This window comes from Panthera uncia, chromosome A2 (genome assembly GCF_023721935.1).
Source record: "Panthera uncia isolate 11264 chromosome A2, Puncia_PCG_1.0, whole genome shotgun sequence".
NCBI lineage: Eukaryota > Metazoa > Chordata > Mammalia > Carnivora > Felidae > Panthera > Panthera uncia.
The window spans coordinates 62,653,631-62,673,500 of record NC_064816.1 but is presented as its reverse complement, the minus strand read 5'-3'; the positions used below and the strand labels follow the sequence as shown (position 1 = coordinate 62,673,500).

Genomic DNA, 19,870 nt, shown 5'->3' with positions numbered 1-19,870 from the left:
CGTTCCACAGCGTGACGCATTTATGTAGAATATCTACTCCTGCCTTTCTAGTATTCAACACACATTCATTGATGCCTAAAGTGCAAAAGCACTAGGCTAGGGATTGTGGAAATTCAGAGACTTATAGACATGCCCTTTCCTTTTCAGAGCTTAGGCGTCACGGGGGAGCCAGCATGCAGACAGCCAGCTGGACTAGGCAGAGGATGTTTCGAAAAAGGACAGTGCTCCAGGCAGGGCACTGCTCATGCATCAGAGCCGAGTGCTTCTGGAGCATAGAAGACAGGCCATTAATACCTCCCCAGGGGATTTCAGGGGCTTCCTGAAGAGGGAGGAAGATGTCAGCAGGGGCAGAAGACTGACCAAAGCATTGGAAAAGGAAGGGCATTCTGGGAAAGGCAGGAAACAGGGACTAAGGATAGCACTGCCAAGCACAGTGAGGCATCAGTTCAGTGTGGCTGGAAGAAATACACCTGGTGTTTCTTCCCTCACTGGTGTGTGCCTAGCATGGAGCTTTGCATCAAGTACCCATGTGTCTGGATGGATGGATGGATGGATGGATGGATGATGGATGGATCGGTAGATGGATAGATAGGTGGATGGAGGGATAGATGGGTGGGTGGGTGGGTGGGTGGGTGGATGGATAGATGATGGATGGATGGGTAGATGGATAGATAGGTGGATGGATGGATAGATGGATGGGTGGGTGGATGGATGGATGGAGTGCATGGGTGGGTGGGTGGATGGGTGGCTGGGTGGATGGGTGGGTGGGTGGTTGGATGGAAGGAAGGAAGAAGGAAAGAATGAATGAACACATAAATGGCTACAAGGTATTGAATGCTACTAATTTTATTTTGTAACATAGACCCTCAAATCCTCTCCTTTTGCCAAACACTTCAAACCTGGAGAAATATGTCCTCTTCCCTGAAAAATAATGTGAACATTGTGTTCATATAGATAAAAACTGGAAAGGAATGTGGGAGGCACATTTCATCACTGTTTCTTGCATTCCTACCAAGTGCCATGCCCTGAGCAAGGTGCCAGAGCAGGGTGGTAGCAAGAGGCTCTGTGTGTCATGGTGAGAGTCGCACCCATTGTCTTTAAATCAGAACTTCCCCTCCCCTTAACGCTTTCTGACCTCCGGTTCTTGCTTACGAGGAACCGGCACAGTGAGATCATGAGACCAAAGAAGCCGAGGTGGATGGATGCTTTCGAAAAAGACCAGGAGCTGCAGGATTCAGGCTCCACTATGGGGAAAGCTTCCTTGCTGCCATGCACCAACCCACCCAGAGTGGCCACCATGCACCCTGGTTCTAAGCGGGAGAGAAGGACACACACAAGCTCCAGAGAGCGAGCAGCGCCGTATTTCACGTGTTCCTTGAAGAATGTGCAGAAGATGTGCATCAGGTCTAAGAAAAGTTCTCTGAAGCAACACTGTGCCACAAATTGGTTTGCAGTCCACCTGCTGTGTGGATGTTTTGCCGCGTGGGACAGTGGGAACCCCATGGGCTTTCCTTGTACATGGACTCCTATGGATGGACGTTTCCAATCGAAATCGCATGAGTTACTTCTCCCGGGGAATGCTTGGAGCCAGAGCAAGGTCAGGTGCCAATTCTGTCCACTCATTAGCTGTGTGGCCATGGAAAACTTACTCCTCCATAAACTTCAGTGTCTTCTTTACCAGACAGACAAAGGAAAACGACCTCTGTTTTGAGGCAGTCATGTGAGATACAGTCGGCACCCTAGTAAATGTTTACCAAATCTTTGCTGCTAATATAAATAATATTTCCTTGAATTCTGTAGGTACATCTACTAGAACGCTGTTGTTTAAACCCCTTAAAACTCCTGAAAGCTCCTGAGGAAAAAATGTTTGCCCATCAGAGCTTGTCTTGATTAGTGGTCTCAGAGCTTGCCAAATGCTTTTCAAATGCATTAGCTTAATTAATTGATCAGGCGTGGCTCTGTGTCTGGGAACTAGGTGTTTGTCGAGTGGCCTGCCCTTATCTCTGGGAAGAGGGATCGTGGTGTTGAAGCTAGACCATGTCAGCAAAGCTCCAGGAATTCGATGCTTCCCCAAAGCTTGAAACAAGCAGTGAGCCAGAACTTTCTTGCAACAGGTGAATTGCTTTTCCAGACCGGGTAAGCCAGAAATGCTTCCCTGCCCCTCCCTTCCAATTATCTCCACCTTGATGTCGACACTCAGCAAAATTCTGGAACGTGTCATTATTATACAGACATCAGTGGGAGCTTAGCAGGCCCCAGCTCATCAACATGAATTCCCAGAAGGAACCGTGTACCCAAGTAAGCCCCAAACTACAGCTTTGGGTGGTGTTTCCAGCCTAGGAGATCATGTAAACGTTAGAGAATTATGTCTTCTTCATTAGACTGTGAACAACGTGGGGTCAGGAGAGTTACATGTCTTCAAATCACCTGCAGTTCCTGTCACAGGATAAGAGACCAACACCTGCTTGCTGGCTAACTAAAGGTGTAAGTAAAGGAATGAAGAATTTTAACAAAGGAATTTTTTTAAAAGCCTCTTTTCTTTTAAAAATTAAGGACATTGAGAAGAGTGAACTCACAAATAACGCATGTAGGCAAATCCACAGCATTTGAACCATCGCGATTCATTAACGAACTGTTGTCAACACCAAAGGAAGAAATCCAGGTACCAGAACCAAGGCTCCAAGCCTTTCAACACTGTCGTCAATGACTGGGTAGGAAAGTGGAGAGTTAGAGAGTTCAGGGCTCCCACAGAGGCCCCAGACCATGGCTGGAAAGGACTCCAGCCCAGGCCATGTTGTTGTACAGGTCAGGGCTCCAGGGGCGAGAGAGGGTTCTTAGAGCTCGCAGAGGGAGAAGACCACGGAGAGAAGACAGAGCCACCGTGGCGAACTGGGGATTGCAAGCTAGGAGACAGTAGGGTAACAGCTCAGGATTTTGAGTCTGTTATTTCCAGCCTAGATCCCTCTCCATAGGCATCTATAACTGGCTGTTCAGTGTAACAGAATAGGAACAGCCTTAGATTTTTTTTTTTTTTTTTACCTCACTCACATCTTGCCTCCGGAAGCTGACTGAGGCCATGCCCCACTACAGCGAGGAAGTCCATTTTTAAAAAGGCATGGGATCCAGGAAACCAGGGATAAAAAAAGCCGAGTAAAGGAAAAGCCATTTCCAGGAAACCCAGAAACAAGGTTAGAAAACAAATCACTTATCAAGCTCAGAAAACAAATCACTTATCTAGAATGATCTAGAAAGAAAATGTCGTCAACATACACATGAAATGTCTCAGCTGGAGAAGCCTCTTCTTGAAGAAGATTTCTGTTTTATGGGATTCTGTTTATTAAAACTAGATACATAGAGCTAGAGAATGTTGATTTAATCCCGTGCTGTAATTTCTGGAAAGATTGAGGGAGAGCCATTAAACATACATGTAGGTCTGGGCATGTGTCTCAAAGAGCTGACTCCTCATCTTCTGAAGCAGAAAGCCAGTATCTAGCACAAAAAAGTCAAGAAATGGCAGAATAAGCTTATGATTTTAAAAAACAGAGTAGGGGCACCTGGGTGGCCCAGTCAGTTGAGCATCCGACTTCTGCTTCTGCTCAGGTCATGATCTCACAGTTTGTGAGCTCGAGCCCCGTGTCAGACTCTGTGCTGATGGTGTGGAGCCTGCTTGGGATTCTCTCTCTCTCTCTCTCTCTCTCTCTCTGCCCCTCCCTCACTCGTGCTCTGTCTCTCTCTCACTCTCTCAAAAAAAAAACATTTTTAAAAATTAAAATAAAAAATAAAAAACACAGTAAATGTCAAAAGAAAGAAGAGTTTGAAGGAGTTCTGCTGGGCTGGGGTCAATGGACCAGGGGCAGCTGGTTAGACTCTGAGCTTCGTGGCATGACCCGATTTTTCCTCGTCTCCATGTTCTACAGAAAATACCTTAGAGAATTATAAAGGTACAGGAGGTGGTTATGGTATATTGTAGTAGAAGGGTGGATAATCTCTGACTTTTAAAAGAAAAAGTGAAGACCAGAAAAATGTCTGCTAACTGTTGGTAGTTTATCTGAGTGTTTAATGAAGTGATTTTTTTTCCCCTTCCTTTGCTTATGTAATTTTTAACTATAAATTTACCTTGCGAGGGGCGCCTGGGTGGCTCAGTCGATTGGGCATCCGACTCTTGATTTTGGCTCAAGTCATGATCTCACGGTTCGTGGGTTCGAGCCCCACGTCCGACTCTGTGCTGACAGCGCGGAGCCTGCTTGGGATTCTCTCTCCCTCTCTGCCCCTGCCCTGCTCTCACTCTCTCTTTCTCAAAATAAATAACAACTTAAAAACTTTAAAAAATAAAAAAATCTTACGTTGCGATACGTTGCGTATTACTGAGAACAATTTGAAAGGAGACTTTTTATACACACACGTGCCCACACCCACACACCCAGGAAACACCAGTCCCGACCCAGAATAGGAATGAATTTCCCTCCGTGGTCGTGAGTTCTGGAACACGCACTGGGGACCCGGGTTCATACGCCAGGAAGCACCAAGCATAGAGCAGGTACCACAGCGGGGTGGGGTTGGTAGGCAGCCCTCCCAGGGCAAGTCCTTGAACCCTAGGGACCCTTTGGAAGCAGCTCAGCAGAAGCCCCTGCGGGCGGGGACAGGTAGAGACGGGGTCTTCCTGGTCATCCGTTTGCATACACTCCACACTTGCACACGCAGGGTTGTCTCAGTCAATTTTCATTGCTGAGAATGAACGCACGAAAACTCTGTAATGACGAAGAGAGCAGATTCCGTAGTCTTTTCCAAACAAAGAAGTGCAGTCAGCGGACAAGGTCTCACACACTAGAAGAGCGTCCCTTCAACCATCAGACCCGCCCGGGACTGACCGCCTCCCCAAGCTGTGAATTTGGCGATGTTAGAAGTGTTTGGTGGGATCCGGGTTTCTGCGCGGACGGGAGCTGGATGTCCCATAGGCTGGCTCCAGGAGCCACACACTGACAAACTTCATTGTCACTGCTGGTCCAGGGGGTGGCCAGTCCGTGGATGGTTACTAGTCCTGGCGGCTCGGGAACATGCAGGGGCAGCAGAGCAGGTGGAAGTCGGGGCAGAGGGAGCCCTGGGCCGTCCCCTTCTGCTCTCCCCCTGCAAGGGCACAAGTCAGGGTGGCCCCGGTAAAGTTTCCAGAAGGAATAGTTCTCTTTTGCATTTAATTAAGGGCTGAGGGTTCCCCTTTCTCATATTTATGCTGAGGCGGGGTTCCCAAGTCCCCTGACTGGCCTGAAATCCCTTGGTAACATGGGGCAGAGCCCCAGCTCCCCATGCTTCGGGGGGCAGGGCGGGTCTTGAGGATGTCTGAGCATCCTTGGGCCACCTGAGGACCACTCCTGGGCAGCATGGCGAGCCCCCACACCGGGGCATCCTCCACCTGCCCAGGGGCCCCAGGAAGGAGTCTGGCAATCTGCCAACCCTCCTTCGAGCCCCGTGTCACACGGGCCAGCTTCTCCAAGTGACGTGGCCCCATGCACGCTGCCCCCTGACAGAAACGCCCTGACGCTCACCGTTGCCTTCCTTTGGGCTTCCCAGGTATCTCTGGGGTCACAGATTGACTTGCAGAAGAAGAAGAGGCGGGCGCCCGCGCCCCCTCCGCCGCAGCCCCCGCCGCCAAGTCCCCTGGTGCCCCCTCGCACTCAGGACCAGGAAGAGAACAGGAAGAGCGCCACGGGTGAGTGTGTCCGCATGCGTCCGAGTCTTGTCTTGCGTGGAGTGTTAGCGCTGCCCTTAACCTCTGCAGTCGCCTCGCCCACGAGGGCGCTAACTGGGGAAACATTTATGCTAAGGAAAGAAAGTCTGGAAATAAACACTTGCGAGTCCATCCCGAAGGTCTGTTTTCCGGGCATCGTGGAGGCAGGTGGAAGGCGGGGGTCGGAGAGGGTGGAGGATGGCTGTGGCAGCTCGGGAGAGAGCGAGTGGGATGTGCACGTGTGTGCATGTGTGTGTGCGTGTGTGATGCATGTCTCCCTGATGGAAGGATGTAAAGTTCTTGGGATGACATCCCTGGAAGCTGTTTCGAAAGGCCTCTGGTCCCCAGGAGATTCATAGATCAGTTGACAACAGTGTAGTAATTTCTTGACCACCCTGTTTGAAATTGATTTCCCCTTTTATATCTGTAGCAGAGACCGTGATACTTTTTGAGGAAAAGAGAACCCAAAGGGAACAGGATGGAACCATAATATTTGTGAGCAGAGAGACCCATTAGATCATTAAATGCCACCAACTCATGTTACAAGTGGCACAGAGGAAAGGGACCGGGGTCTCTAGCTCTATGAGCTGTGGATAGTTCATTTAATTTAAAATTTTTGTACTGTCTGTTTGTTTTTGAGAGGGAGGGAAAGACAGAGCGCGAGCAGGGAGGGGCAGAGAGAGAGGGAGACACAGAATCCGAAGCCGGCTCCAGGCTCCAAGCTGTCAGGGCTTGAACCCACGAACCTCGAGATCGTTGACCTGAGCCGAAGTCGGACGCTCAACCCACTAAGCCACCCAGGCGCCCCTGGTTAATGTAATTTTAAAACCATTCAGTGTTTGTTATTTCATTTATGGAGGAAAAGGAAGAGTAGGGGTTTCCTGAGATCATGGGAGGATCAGCTCACGACAGAGGCCATCTGACGGCCATGCCCAACGCTGTTCACTCCACTCAGCACCCTCGTGTTTTGGCCTTGACCTAATGGCTGTGGCCCCCAAAAAGAAGCCCCCCAAGGATAAGTGCTTGCATCATCAGTGTCCCAGACTCCCATACAAGCAACTTGGCTGTTTGTAGCATTTTTTTTTCCCCTGGTCAATACGTCTCTTCTGATGTCAGCCTTTCACAGCCAGAGATGTGGTTATCCTAAGGACCAGTAACCTATATTTCATGTCCGTTTTTTCTTTTTACCAAAGGAAAATACCATCCTGTTCGCAGAGTACATGATCAGTAGCTCCTCGAAATAAATCTGGGGTGTCTCCCTCTTTTATGACGAGACCACCATTCTCCCTCCCGAGCTCTCACCCACTCTTGCTGTAAAGGGATGACAGCTCAGATGTACAGTCCCTTGTCACAACCCTAGGAAGCGTCCACTCTAAGTGGTGGTGTGGCTGTGGTTGAGCCCTGCCAGCCTCCAGGCCAGACACCCCGTTTCAACCCAAGGGAGGGCCCCCCCAATTCGGCTTTGAAGGCCTGATGCTTGGAGGACCTGGCCCAGGTGTGGGCAGGCAGCCAGCGCCCACGGGTGTCACAGGAGAGGGAGGCGGGTGTTTGCCCAATGAAAACCGTAGGGACAGTTCCCCTGCGAGGAGCATGTTACAAAGAGGAGTTATGGACGGCAGTGATGCACTACTCGTCTCTCTCTGTCTCTGTCTGTCGTCCGTGAACTTTGGTTTGTGAAGGTGGAGAAGGAAGCCAGAAGCCCCCTTCCTACTGAAAGGGACCTTGGCTGCTTTGGGAGCTCAGGAGGGTGGTAGAGGTCATGGTGGCAGTTTTCAGTGAGACTTGTGTCCCCATCAGCAATCCCCATGAACTCACAGCACGCTAGCCGCCCACAGGCCGCTCTTTGAACCAAAGTCTAGGCTTTACGTTAACAGATAAAAATCTTTAAAGTAGCCCCTGTCCAGTCACACACACACACACACACACACACACACACACACACACACACAAGAGCATCTTTCTATTCTGATATCTAGATATAAAAGGGGGGAAAAGTTAAAACTTGCACTAAAATAGTATTATTTTACTGGAATTGAGTCTGACCCAAATTTCTTGGCAAACAAAAATAAGCTTTCCAGTAGAAAAGTTTCCGGCACAAAGCCTCTTCCTCCTACGTGTGTCGCCCTAGGGGGACGCCCTCTCATTTAACGTTACTTACCTGGACCAAACAGATAACTCTCACCCAGACCGATCGTGCTTCTTTGCACTTGGAAGGGAAAAGTGATGTCTAACTATGGGGACATCCATATTTTTCCACGTTGGAAGAACTGTAATCAAGAGATTGGATATATCTCTTGATGAAGAAATTATATTTCTTAATCTTTTTATTAATAATCTGATGATGGTCATGAAACACAGAATGTGTTCATTACAAGATGATCCTAAACATTAAAGCTTGGGGGTGCCTGAGTGGCTCCGTCGATTAAGCGTCTGACTCTTGGTTTCGGCTCAGGTCAGGATCTCACGGTTCGTGAGTTCAAACCCCACATCAGGCTCTGCACTGACCGTGTGAGTCAGCTTGGGATTCTCTCTCTCTCTGTCTTTCTCTGCCCCTTCTTCACTCACTCTGTCTCTCCCTCGAAACAAACAAACATTTAAAAGAAAGATCTTCAGACATTAAAGCTTGAAGAAAACGTTTCTAAAACAAATCCTAGGAAGCATGGCTTACGACACAAGTGATTTATATGGCTTTGTTAAGTCGTTGACTTTCAAACATCTTAGTAGCAGAAGAAAATCATTTTCCTATAAAATGGCAGGTGGATGCCCAGTGTGTCAAGAGCAGAGAGGGATGCCCTGAGGGTTCCAGGGTCAGATGGAGCACGACGCCACCCCGAACACTTTGCCCAAGTCACAACCCTCTTCATTTTTTTTAAGTTTATTTACTTATTTTTTGAGAGAGAGAGAAAGCATGAGCGGGGAGGGGGGTGCAGAGAGAGAGAGAGAATCCCAAGCAGGCTCCTCACTGTCAGAGCCCGACACGGGGCTTGAAGCCACAAACCACGAGATCATGACCGGAGTCAAAGTCGGGTGCTTGAGCGACTGAGCCACCCAGGCGCCCTGGGACCCTCTTCAAATAAAGTTTGAAGACTCTTACCCTAAACGATGGAAGAGATTGAGGATATAAACAGGCTTAAAGACGTGAGCTGAATTAGTGGTTCTTCGATCTGCAAGAATTAATCGGTAAAAGTAACAAAAGTAAGCTAAAAGATAATTCCGCAAACCTAATACAAACAAACCTGAATAAAAGGAGTTCCTTTTAACTTAACTCAGCTGCCGAGGGGGCTTTTAAGAATAATTTCAAGCCCAGCATCGGAGAGGAGTTGTGCTTGCCAGAAACGGCAAACAAGAAGGTATCACCAGATTGGCCCAAGGCGAGGACACCGTGTGTAAAATTCTGAAGCGTGAGTGAGATTGGATTTGATGCCTTGCGAGTTTGAATTTGGTCCCGGGCATGGCTGGATTTTGTTGGCAGGTGCGGTTCCATTTGGTGAAGTTGACTTTAGACACCGGGTGTAGCTGGACTTGATGACAGGTGTGGTTGGATTTGATGCTCGAGGTGAGGTTGACGTTGGTACCGAGTGTGGATGGATTGGATGCCAGGTGTGGCTGGGTTTGGTGCTGGGTGTGTCTGGATTGGTGCCATGAGGCTGTGTTTGGTGCCTGGGGGAATGATGCCACGTGTCCCCCGCTGGAGGGCAGAGTCTTTCGGCTTAACCTTCTGAAGTAACCCCCGTTGATTCCATGTAGGTGTCGGACGACGGCAGGTGCCACAAAAGCCTCCCAGAGGCACTGCTCGGGGGCCCCCCCAGTTAGTGCTCCCCCCACCCCCGCCCTACCCTCCTCCTGACACAGACGTGGCAGAGCCTCTCGGCTTTCCTGGGGAAAGTGCTGGTTCCGAGGCCCCCGACCCGAGACCCACACGTACGTGCCTTTCGTTTCCTTTCCCTACTCTTGTGCTCTGGTCACCCGTGTCAGGGCTGTGTTTCCAGACTTTCCATTCTTGCCTCGGGGTGTTTGTGGCTTTGTTCTCTGGCTTTTCTTTCCAAATGCTCGATGTGGTGTGTCCGACGTCACAGTGAATGCACTCTGAACGCTATGCAGGGCCCCGGAAAGAATGGCGTAACTCATTAACCACTCACCCTGGGGTCCGACCTCTGCCAGAATCGTACCGGGTGGGTGGAGACAGTCTGCTAGGAGCCACCGTTCCCCGCATGACAGCCAACCTCGCAGTGTCTGGGGAGAGCAGGAGCCCACACAGCCCAGCTCTGTGATTTTGCTGTGAAGCTCGCTCCGGCCAGCCGTGGGCGCCGAGGAGAGCCACGTTCGAAACCAGGTCCTTTGAATCGTATGGTCAGTGGCCAGGCGGTACTAGTGTGGAAAGGGAAACTGAGGCAGCAGAAGGGGAAGCAGCTTGAGCTCCGCCTAGCAATAGCCAGAATGAAAGTCTCCTTGTTTTCTACCTCTTGCCACACCCTGGCTGAGATCGGGCTTTCTTCCCTGTCTCCAGAGATTTCTTTAGGGCTTCAGCAAGTACTGCGTATGGCACTCGCGCCTCCAGACGCGGGAGTCCTTTTATAGATTCAACCGTCTATGTTCCGATGGCGTCATCGGCACACCAAGCCCGTGCTCGCCCCTTTCAGGATGCCCCAGCTCGGTAGCGAGACTTCGTTATAAAGCGGCGCGTTCCCTTTTCGTAATAGCCCCGTGTCACCCTGCCTTCCGCCCAGGAAACGGCCGGTGCCCTTGGGTGGGTGCAGCCTTCCGGTTAGGAAGTTCATACTCTCCTGCCGTGGGACCACTTGATCTTTCTCTGTCTTCTTTGGAAATGATGATTAACTCGCTGCCAGCTTCTGGGTAAAGAAGAGGATGGCGGGATTACTTACCTACTCCTGGAGGAAAAATCATCCGGATTCACTTCCTCTTTCTTTACACATACTGCCTTTCCATCCTTCAGACACATTTGATCCTCTTGACGTTGGACATGTTTCTGGAAGCAAGCACTTTCTACAGGGCACGAAAAAACAAAGGATGAGACATTCTCGGTCAGAAAGAGAACAGCTGAGGCACAGATGACTCTGGAGCTGTGCCATCTCTGAAGAGATCTTGAGCCCCACGTGCCAAGGCCGTGGGCTTTGGCGGTCTACACCGTGGCTGCCGTCCTCGCGCACAGATTCTCATCCGTGGGGGACCCGGTGAGGGAGGAGTAGCTGAGGAAAAATGACAAAGCCGAACACAGCCCGTGGGAAACCAGGGAGCGGTCACGAGACCGACCCGGGATGGGAGATTCAGGCTTCCTGTGCTTCCCCACGTCGGAACTGATGCTAACCAGCGGACTCTCACTTCCTCCTGTGCTCGAAGGGCGCTCTGCTGGGGAGACTGCCGGGCAGGATCGGGGTGGGGGGGGGGGCTGCTTACAAAGGCCGGCATCAGGCTTGGGGACGAAAGATTTCTCCCACTGTGGAATCCTTCCCCGCCCCTGCCCTTAGCAGACTTTCCAAAGGAGTCGGCAGGCAACAGACAGGAGATGAGGTTCACCGTCTTGCTTCACGGCTCCGTTTCTGCTGGGGTTCTGGATTATTCTCTCCATGCGTTCATTTCCCCAGACCCTGGTCATCAGAGCCTCCTTTGCCCTCGGTCACCATTCCTAACTCCCTGCCTTTCTCTTTGCCTCCCGTGCAGCCACAGAAATGCCAGTAAAAGAGTGAGGAAGGGCAGGAGGCATGGGGGGGGGGTGCTATGGGGTGTTAGCGCCTGCAGGTAGCCAGGCTCCTCCTCTTCCTGTTCCCATCCTGGCTGCTCCTGCACCAGAACTTGGGGCATCCAACTCAGAGCTGTTCTTTTACCTAATTAGCAGAACTTTCTTGCCCATTTTCTATAGCAGTAAAACCTGGGATCTCCTGGGGCGCCTGGGGGGCTCAGTCGGTTAAGCGTCCGACTTCAGCTCAGGTCATGATCTCACGGTTCGTGGGTTCGAGCCCCGCGTCGGGTTCTGTGCTGACAGCTCGGAGCCTGGAGCCTGCTTCAGATTCTGGGTCTCCCTCTCTCTCTCTGCCCCCCCACCTTGCACACACACGTGTGCATACGCACTCTCTCTCTCTCTCTCTCAAAAATAAACAAACATTAAAGCAGTTGTAGAAAGTACTGTATTAAGAAGAAGAAGAAAGAAAAAACTGAGATCTCCTGCCCAAGCAGCAGAACGCAACCTGGCCTTCTTTGGTTCAGGAGTTCAGAGCAGTTAAGGAAAACAAATCGTTGGTTGTCTTCGGTCTTATTTTTTCACAAGATGTTGAAATTGGGGCACTATCTTGTCTCAAGGGAGCTACGGGCTGTTAGCACGTGAATATTGGATGCGCGTTTGCCTTGCAGGCATCTACATGTTACCTACTCTTCCAGTTAGATTTCAGGCTATTCGTGTGTGTGTGTGTGTGTGTGTTTAAGTTTATTTATTTATTTTGAGAGAGGGACAGAGCACACAGGGGAGGGGCAGAGAAAGAGAGAGAGAGAGAGAATCCTAAGCAGGCTGTGTGCCGTCAGCACACACCCTGACGCTGGGGCTCGAACTCACAAACTGAGATCGTGCCCTGAGCTGAGATCAAGAGTCAGTTGCTTAACCAACTGAGCCGCCCAGATTTCTGACTCTCCGTAGCTGTGGAGGGAAGCTCCGTATAGACCCTTTCACACCGGCCACAAGCTCTTGTCCACTTCCTCCTGCATTCGGCGTCAGATGCACGTTCCTTGTGAAAGAAACGATACGCTCCTGGTGGAGACGGACCCTGACTACCGACGACGGCTGGGCGGTCCACGAGGCATCTCACGTGACACCTCACTCAGACCCCACCGCAGCACGGGGGGTAGGTTCTGTCCCTGTGAGAGACTGAGTCAGAAGGACTTCCATCCCTGGCCCGGGGTCTTACTGCAATATGGGTACAGCAGGAATCCTCATTAGAGTATGTTTGACCCTCAGTCTTGGTTCCGTCCACCCCTATGCTGTTTTTGCCACCAGACCAAGAACCCCCCCACGGGGAATCCTTTGGCTTTGCATGATGATTGTTGTTTCTGCAACACAGAGTATAGTCCACTCGGGTTGTTAGAAAGACAAAAAATGCATTTTGTTGAAAACCGTGAGCTCGTCCAGCCTTCATGGATAAAAAGAAAGAGCCGGTAGATGATGGTCTGTACACGGGAAAAGAGCAAGAAGATGTGAAATGGGTCTTCCAGGGCACTGCCCTTCATTCTGATGTCTCCAGAACCTTCTGTTCCGGCCGTTCCCTAGCCCCGACCCCGACCTCTGTAGGGTCTTGGCACGGTCTCCGTCCTCATGCTTGGCTGGCACCACATTCCCGTCCACCGCCAGCCTCCCCAGCCGACCTGACAACGAGCTGGATGCCTTGTTTCCCGTCTTCTTGCTTAAGTGCCACCAGCACGTGACACACGGCCACGAAAACCGCATTCGCCTGCAGCCACGCCACCGGGAGAAGACCTTGTGGTCTGGGTCAATGCCGCTTTTGACTGTGACCCCTGCACTCTTTTGGAGCCAATGTATGGTTTGTGGGCAGAAGAGCAGTGAACATCCGTTCACGTGTGTTTCCGGCTCCCGGAGGCCACCTGTGTCCAGCCCGCTCCCCGGCTCCCCCTGGGTACACCCCACATGGGGGTCAGGTTGATGTGAACTCGGCGTGCTCAACATACCCCACCACCGCCTCAGGAAGCCACCCCTCCAGTCCAGATTTCTCCCCCATCTGGGTGTTTCCTCCCCACATTGTATTACACACACTTGAAGGTGCTGCTCTGCTAACCACTTGGAGGCTGCACGGGTCTCATTTCCTATTGTAATCCGCTCTTCAACGTGATGCCTGACACACAGCATAGATTCAGTCGCAGAACATACCAGAATAAGTCTCGCTGTCGATCCTAAGTATCACACTACGATGACACTCGATGTTCGATTAGCTTTATCGAACTAAGATGTTTTCCGGGCTCAAGGGCATCCAGTCCCTGCTTCGCTCTGTCTGTGGGGTACTCTCCGTAGAGTCAGTGCTCATCCACACTCGTGGTCGTACTTGAGAAAGATGTGAGGATCTCAGTAGCGGTCAGCAACCCAGACTTCGCCACTTTCTTGTTTCCTGCTCTGGCCTACCTGTTAGGATGCCTTCAGCGGTGTGGTGGATACCGCTAAAGTGGGTCCCAACGGTCCCCGCCTCCCGCGTGCGCCCCGTTGTACAATCCTCTCCCCTTGGACACCTGCTGACTTCAGTGACTGACATCAAAGAAGAGAATATGGCAGAAGTAGTGGGATGTCACTTGTCACTTCTGAGGTTAGGTTAAAAAACAACAACTGTGGTTTCCATCTTGGATACCCTCTCTGCCTCGCTCACTCCGAGGGGAGCCAGCCGCCATGTTGAGAGCTGCTCTGTGAGGAGACCCACGTGGCAAACAACTGAGGGAGCTTCCAGCCAACAGCCAGTGAGCGACTGAGGTCCTCAGCCCACCGAGCTTGGGAACTGAGTCCAGACAACACCCTGTGGAGTGAGTCTGGAAGCTCCCTCAGGAGCCCCCATGGTTGAGACCACAGCCCAGTGGCACCTTGGCTGCAGCCTTGTGAGAGACCTTCTGTCAGAGGCAACCAGCCAGCTGTGCCCACAGAAAATTGGAGATAATTAATGCTTCTTGTGTTAAGACTCTGCTTCTTGAGGTAATGTGTTCTGTGACAACAGACGCCCAAAGGAAGAGAAACCACTCTCCAGCCTTCCTCCGCAGTGTGGGGAAACTTTCATCTCCTTCAGCTGGAACCCCAGACTTCAGTGAAGCCTAAAGTTGTCATCAGGGACTGAGGGCCGACCAGTATCCTCTCTAAATCATCTTTGGGGTCGACTTCCTCCTGCCCGGGCTGGTACTGAGGGGGCTCTGGCTGTTCCACACACCATATCCAGACACAAGAATTTTCAGAGGAGGAGAGACCGTGTCTTCTAATGGTTTCAGGGGGAACCTTTCCCAGAAGCCCCCCAACTGTGGATCTTTCTCTTACGTCTCATTGACCACAGCTGGGGAGTAGCTGATCAGTCTCTGGTGAGGACAGAATCACCCGAGATGATGGAAGCCCAACCCGACAGCCGGGAAAAAGGTCAACTTTCTCTGGCATGTGGAAGTCACTTGTCAACACTCTGTTAACTGGACATAGAGGGGAGGCACGCTGCACAAACGGCCCCCGGTATCCACATCTCAGGCCATGACCCTTGGTGTGGTTGCCATCTGAAGAGTGGAGGGCACATTGTGAGTGGGAGCAGAGAGAGGCCCGTGAGCCAATGGCGGAGATGAAGTGGACGGCGAAAGACGGCACGGCCAAGCATCTGAAAGTCAGAAATGACGGAGGAACTGCCCTCCTCAGGGGACACTTTGAAGGCCGGACTGGCCACTTCACGCCTGGCCTCCGCCTACATTTCTCAATTCCTGCTTCTGCAGACCAGAGAACTAGTGGAAATCAGAACTCCTAACATTTGCACATGCCCACTTGGTACCCAGAGACTAAAGAGCTTGGTTTCCTCGTAATCTTTTTAGCTGCTAAGAGGATATCAGAAGTGTGTCTGGCCAATCCACTTTGGGATCCCATGTCTCATTGAAAATTGCCCTCAGGGGCGCCTGGGTGGCTCAGTCAGTTAAGCGTCCTACTCCTGAGTTCAGCTCAGGTCACGATCTCATGGGTTCGTGGGATCGAGCCCCACTTCGGGCTCTGTGCCGACGGCGTGGAACCTGCTTGGGATTCTCTCTCTCCCTACCTCTCTGCACCTCCCCCACTTGGGTTCACTCCCCCACTCTCTCTCTCTTCCCCAAAATAAATAAATAAACTTCTAAAAAATAATAAATAAAATGACTTCCTGCTATAAGCAACATAGTTTTATCTCTTGTAGAGTGAGCTTCTGGTAGGATAAAATGCAGCCTTTTCAGAGTCAGCTGGGGGCCACTGGGAGGTGTGTGTGCCCAGCTCTCAAGGTCTTTGTCCCTGCCATCCCCTGGGGCAGAGCTGAGTCTCCTCTCCCCTGGTTCCTGCTTGCAGCTCTGTCCCGGCAGCTGAGGCCAGGACGGCCTGTGGAGTCTGAGTCGGTATTTACTTATTGCCCATGTAGGAGAAAAACGACTGAGCTGTGTCACCTCTCAAAGCCTTACGGCGCAGAGGTCCTCGTGAATAAGTCTCTGGTCCTGTGCTGAGCTTCTTAGCATGGTTATAGTGACAGTGGAATATAGTGACAGTGACATGGAATATAGTGACAGTGGAATATAACATGGTTATAGTGACACATCCCCTGGGATGTGTCCCGTGGTCTGTGGCCTATTAATGAATGAGCTTTCATATTAACCTTTGGACACCTAAGCATGTACATAGCGGCTTCAAGGGCACGCCTAAGCCAATGTGATTGTGCATATGGATTTTTTTCCCTCTAACTTTCTAATCAGCTTGCTTTCTGCTGACAGTTGATTTCGGTTGCCCCTTCATTGTGAGTCACGATGATGGAGGCTGTGTCACTGGCTCGCTGGATTGTGTGTTGACGAGATTTTCAGAGCTGGTAATGATTGGGCTGCTAACACACCATCCATTACATATTCCAGTGAGAAGCCCCTGGAGATTTAACGATCAATGTGTAGAGAGTTCAAATTACTGATCCGCAATTTGCTTTATATTTTTTAAATTAAACCATTCAACGACTGTCATCTTCCTATACGTCTTCCTATAATAGGTTTGAGTAAGTCAGTCTTTCCTTGGCCATTCATTGCTGGGGTGATTGGCAAAGGATTTTAAAAGCATACGGGAAAAATGGGTCCCTGTCCTCTGATCTAAATGACCTGTCAAGTCAAGACAGCACTGGCGACACCATGGTGGCCTCTAGGTGATTGGTTTTCAATCTGTGAGTAAGTATCCCATTCTAAAGAATTGTAAGGAGATTCTAGAATAGAGAAATAAAATGAGAGAAATCAGCTAGCCATTTTCGATTACAAAATAGTCATTTGAGTGTGCTTAATAGAAAATTAATAATGTATAATATGATCTATAAATATATAAAAATATATTTAAAATGTATAATGTAATATACATATAAAATACGACTTTTTAAAAATATGTGTATAATATAATGCACATAATGTAATACAATAAAATGTATAAGATGCATATGTAACATATAAAATAATAATAATTCATATTTTAGGCAGTGTGACTCAGCAGAAGAACTGAGAATCCAGGACTACGCCGGGCACGGCTCCGCGATTCACTGGCTGTAATCGAATCCCCACATGCTGGGTCAGATGCTCGCTAAAGACTCTGGCTCAGCGATCAGCCGTGAGCTTGCCCGAGCCCAGAGCATAAAGCAGGAAAAGATAGACGAGAATTTTGCTGACGTCCCTTAAATTGGGACCAATCCTCTTTTTAACGTCACCTAAGCCCCTGCTCTAAAATTTGAACCCAGACACTCCGCCTGTTTCAAAACGAAGCCGTTAATCTTCACGCCTGTGACACAAGTACAATTCTGGGAGTCTCGTTCGGGGTGGAAGCAAGCGCCCTTGAAGCCTGGCAGGTGTGCGGACTTCAGGGCGAGCCCAGGGAAGTGCTCTGGCCCTCGTCTGGTGTGTGTTTGCCGCTTTCCTTCCCGGGGCAGGGCAGCCGGCCCACCCAGCGGCCCCCGCAGCCCTGGGAAAGCGCGAGTGTCCGGGAAAACAGGAAGCGGATAGTGAGCAAATGGAAGGAAACCAGTGACTGTGGGAGCAGAGTCTGTCCCTGCTCAGAAGCGCACTGGGGAAAAAAAAATGGAACTGAATGTCTAACCTGTTAACATGCCTCCTTGCAAACCATTAAGTCCCCCCAACATGAACTAAAGACTGATGGCTACTTAGAAGCAAAGCAGTGAGAGACACGCAGTAGAGCTAGGGGTACGCATTTTTAAAACTCCCGTGGACTGACTTCTTCTGCTAGTTACTTTTTGGTGCTTTATTTGCGAGCCGCTGTGTCCCTGACTGGAGAGAGAATTGAAGAGCTTAGTGACAGGTCATTACAGCAGGTATGCCCTGGGCCTGACACCGGTTAGCGAGAGCAGACTGTTCGAAATGTCAGGAATTTTGCGAACCGATCGCTAAACAGAGCTATTATTGAAAAGTCAATTATGGGGGGTGCCTAGGTGGCTCAGTCGGTTAGGCGTCCGGGCTCTTGATTTTGGCTCAGGCCATGATCTCACGGTTCATGAGATCGAGCCCCCTGTCAGGCCCGGCGCTGAGAGCTCAGAGCCTGCTTGGGATTTTCTCTCACTCTGTCTCTGCCCCTCCCTGGCTCTCTCCCTCTCTCTCTGTCTCCAAACAAATAAACATTTTTTTAAAAAGTCAATTATGTAAGCTGACAGATGATATTAAAAACAAATATAACCAATACTGAAATGTTATCACTTCCTAATGACTTTACCACATTTTACTATTCCTGGAGTTTTGAGGTTCTTTATATACGTTGAATCAATGTGATTCAATCATTTTACGACAGTGAAAATACCATATAACAATGTGCTACCACACATCCCTTCCCAATGCCACATTCAGTGACTCGCATCCAAAGATGGAAATCATCAGTGGAGGGAGTATCCCTACTGAGGAAGTTGGCGAAAGTTACACATCATGGCTCGATGTGTTGTCTTGTTAATCATCTAGGGTAAGAGAGGGATTAGAGGGTGCTATCAATACAGATTAAATACAAAAGCATGTCATATCATAGCCGGTACCTTGAGAAGAACACCCAAAAAAGTGGAAAAAAATTTTTCTCCCATCTTTCAACACCCATGATCTGACTCAGGAGAGTCATTCCCGTGATTGACCAACAGGCTAAGTCCCAACCTGTCTTCATGGTTTCATTTTCATCTGACTCCTTAATATAATCTGTTGTCAATCTACATTCATTTCGAAACTACACATTTGTCAGAAGTGGTTAGAGGTCGGCTACAGACCAAAGAATTTGGCAAAAATAAATGAAAGCCTTCTGTGAGAATAAATTAGTTATGTAGCATTTACAACAAAGAGAATCATATTCTTTTATTCTCACTTGTAAGTTTTGTGCTACCCATTCTTTAGATCAGTAAAACTTTTTCTATCAATCTATTGATCGATCGATTGATCTATCCCTTTTCTTTTTCCCTAGAGAGCTGGTTACTAACCATTTACCAACCTGCCAATGCAAGGGAATGTCACATAGATTTACGAATGCTGATAGCAAATTTACCTTTGATTTCCGTAACCCGCTTCCCAAGCCCCGTGTTGGTCACCGAATCACCACGGGTGTCTGTGTCTCTTGAAGCTTTCACTTGTAGCATGAAGTCAAGTTAGGCAGAAGAGCTTTTGTTTTGGTTTTTGTTTTGTTTTTGTTTTGTTTCTTTAATGTTTATTTTTGAGAGACGGAGACAGAGCATGAGTGGGGGAGGGGCAGAGAGAGGGAGACACAGAATCTGAAGCAGGTTCCAGTCTCCGAGCTGTCAGCACAGAGCCTGATGCAGGGCTCGAACTCACGGACTGTGAGATCATGACCTGAGCCGAAGTCGTTTAACTGACTGAGCCACCCAGCCGCCCCGGAAAGCTTTTTTTTTTTAACATCAAAAGTTATGAGAACTTCTTTCTGAACTCATGTAAATTTCAGCTCTGTGAAACGAGAAATGGACAGCTTGATTTTTCAGGGTTGTTGTTAAATATCATCACTTGATTAGTTCAGGAGGGAACAGAGTAGGGACGAAGCATTCCCCAGCCGACACACTCGTCTTCTAGATTATTATTTCAGGATTTGTCTGAGATGGTGTGAATTCAGACACAGCCCCTCTTCCCTTCTTCATTGTAAGCCCTATCCCGGAGACCCTCAGGGCCTTAAGTTACTGGCAGGGAATGGCCCTTTATCAGATGGGTCAGTCTCCCACTGAGAAGCTTCTCGGAAGGGGTGTGCTCCTTCAGAACAGTAGAACTCAACATGCATGTGCAGGTGAAGACTTTCTCTGACTCACTTAATCAATCTGTGTTTTCTCAATGGATGCCTGAGCCCTGCTCAGGAAGGACATTATCAAGGTTGGGATGGATTGGTCTGCCATCCAGGGTGTGATGAAACTATAATATCTGTTTCCCCCTGGAGCTCTACTGGGCGGG

General features: G+C 49.6%; 1 protein-coding gene across 3 annotated transcripts in view; it reads left to right on the top strand.

Moving 5' to 3' along the window:
• Window positions 1–19,870, top strand: part of COBL (cordon-bleu WH2 repeat protein) — a 260,429-nt gene that overhangs the window by 189,157 nt on the left and 51,402 nt on the right. For 2 of the 3 annotated variants that reach the window (XM_049641276.1, XM_049641275.1), the window contains one exon: window positions 5,566–5,704. In XM_049641276.1, the coding sequence (XP_049497233.1) occupies window positions 5,566–5,704 (139 nt within the window). Of the gene's footprint in view, window positions 1–5,565; window positions 5,705–9,469; window positions 9,644–19,870 lie in introns of all 3 variants that reach the window. The other variant, XM_049641277.1, reaches the window with a different exon arrangement.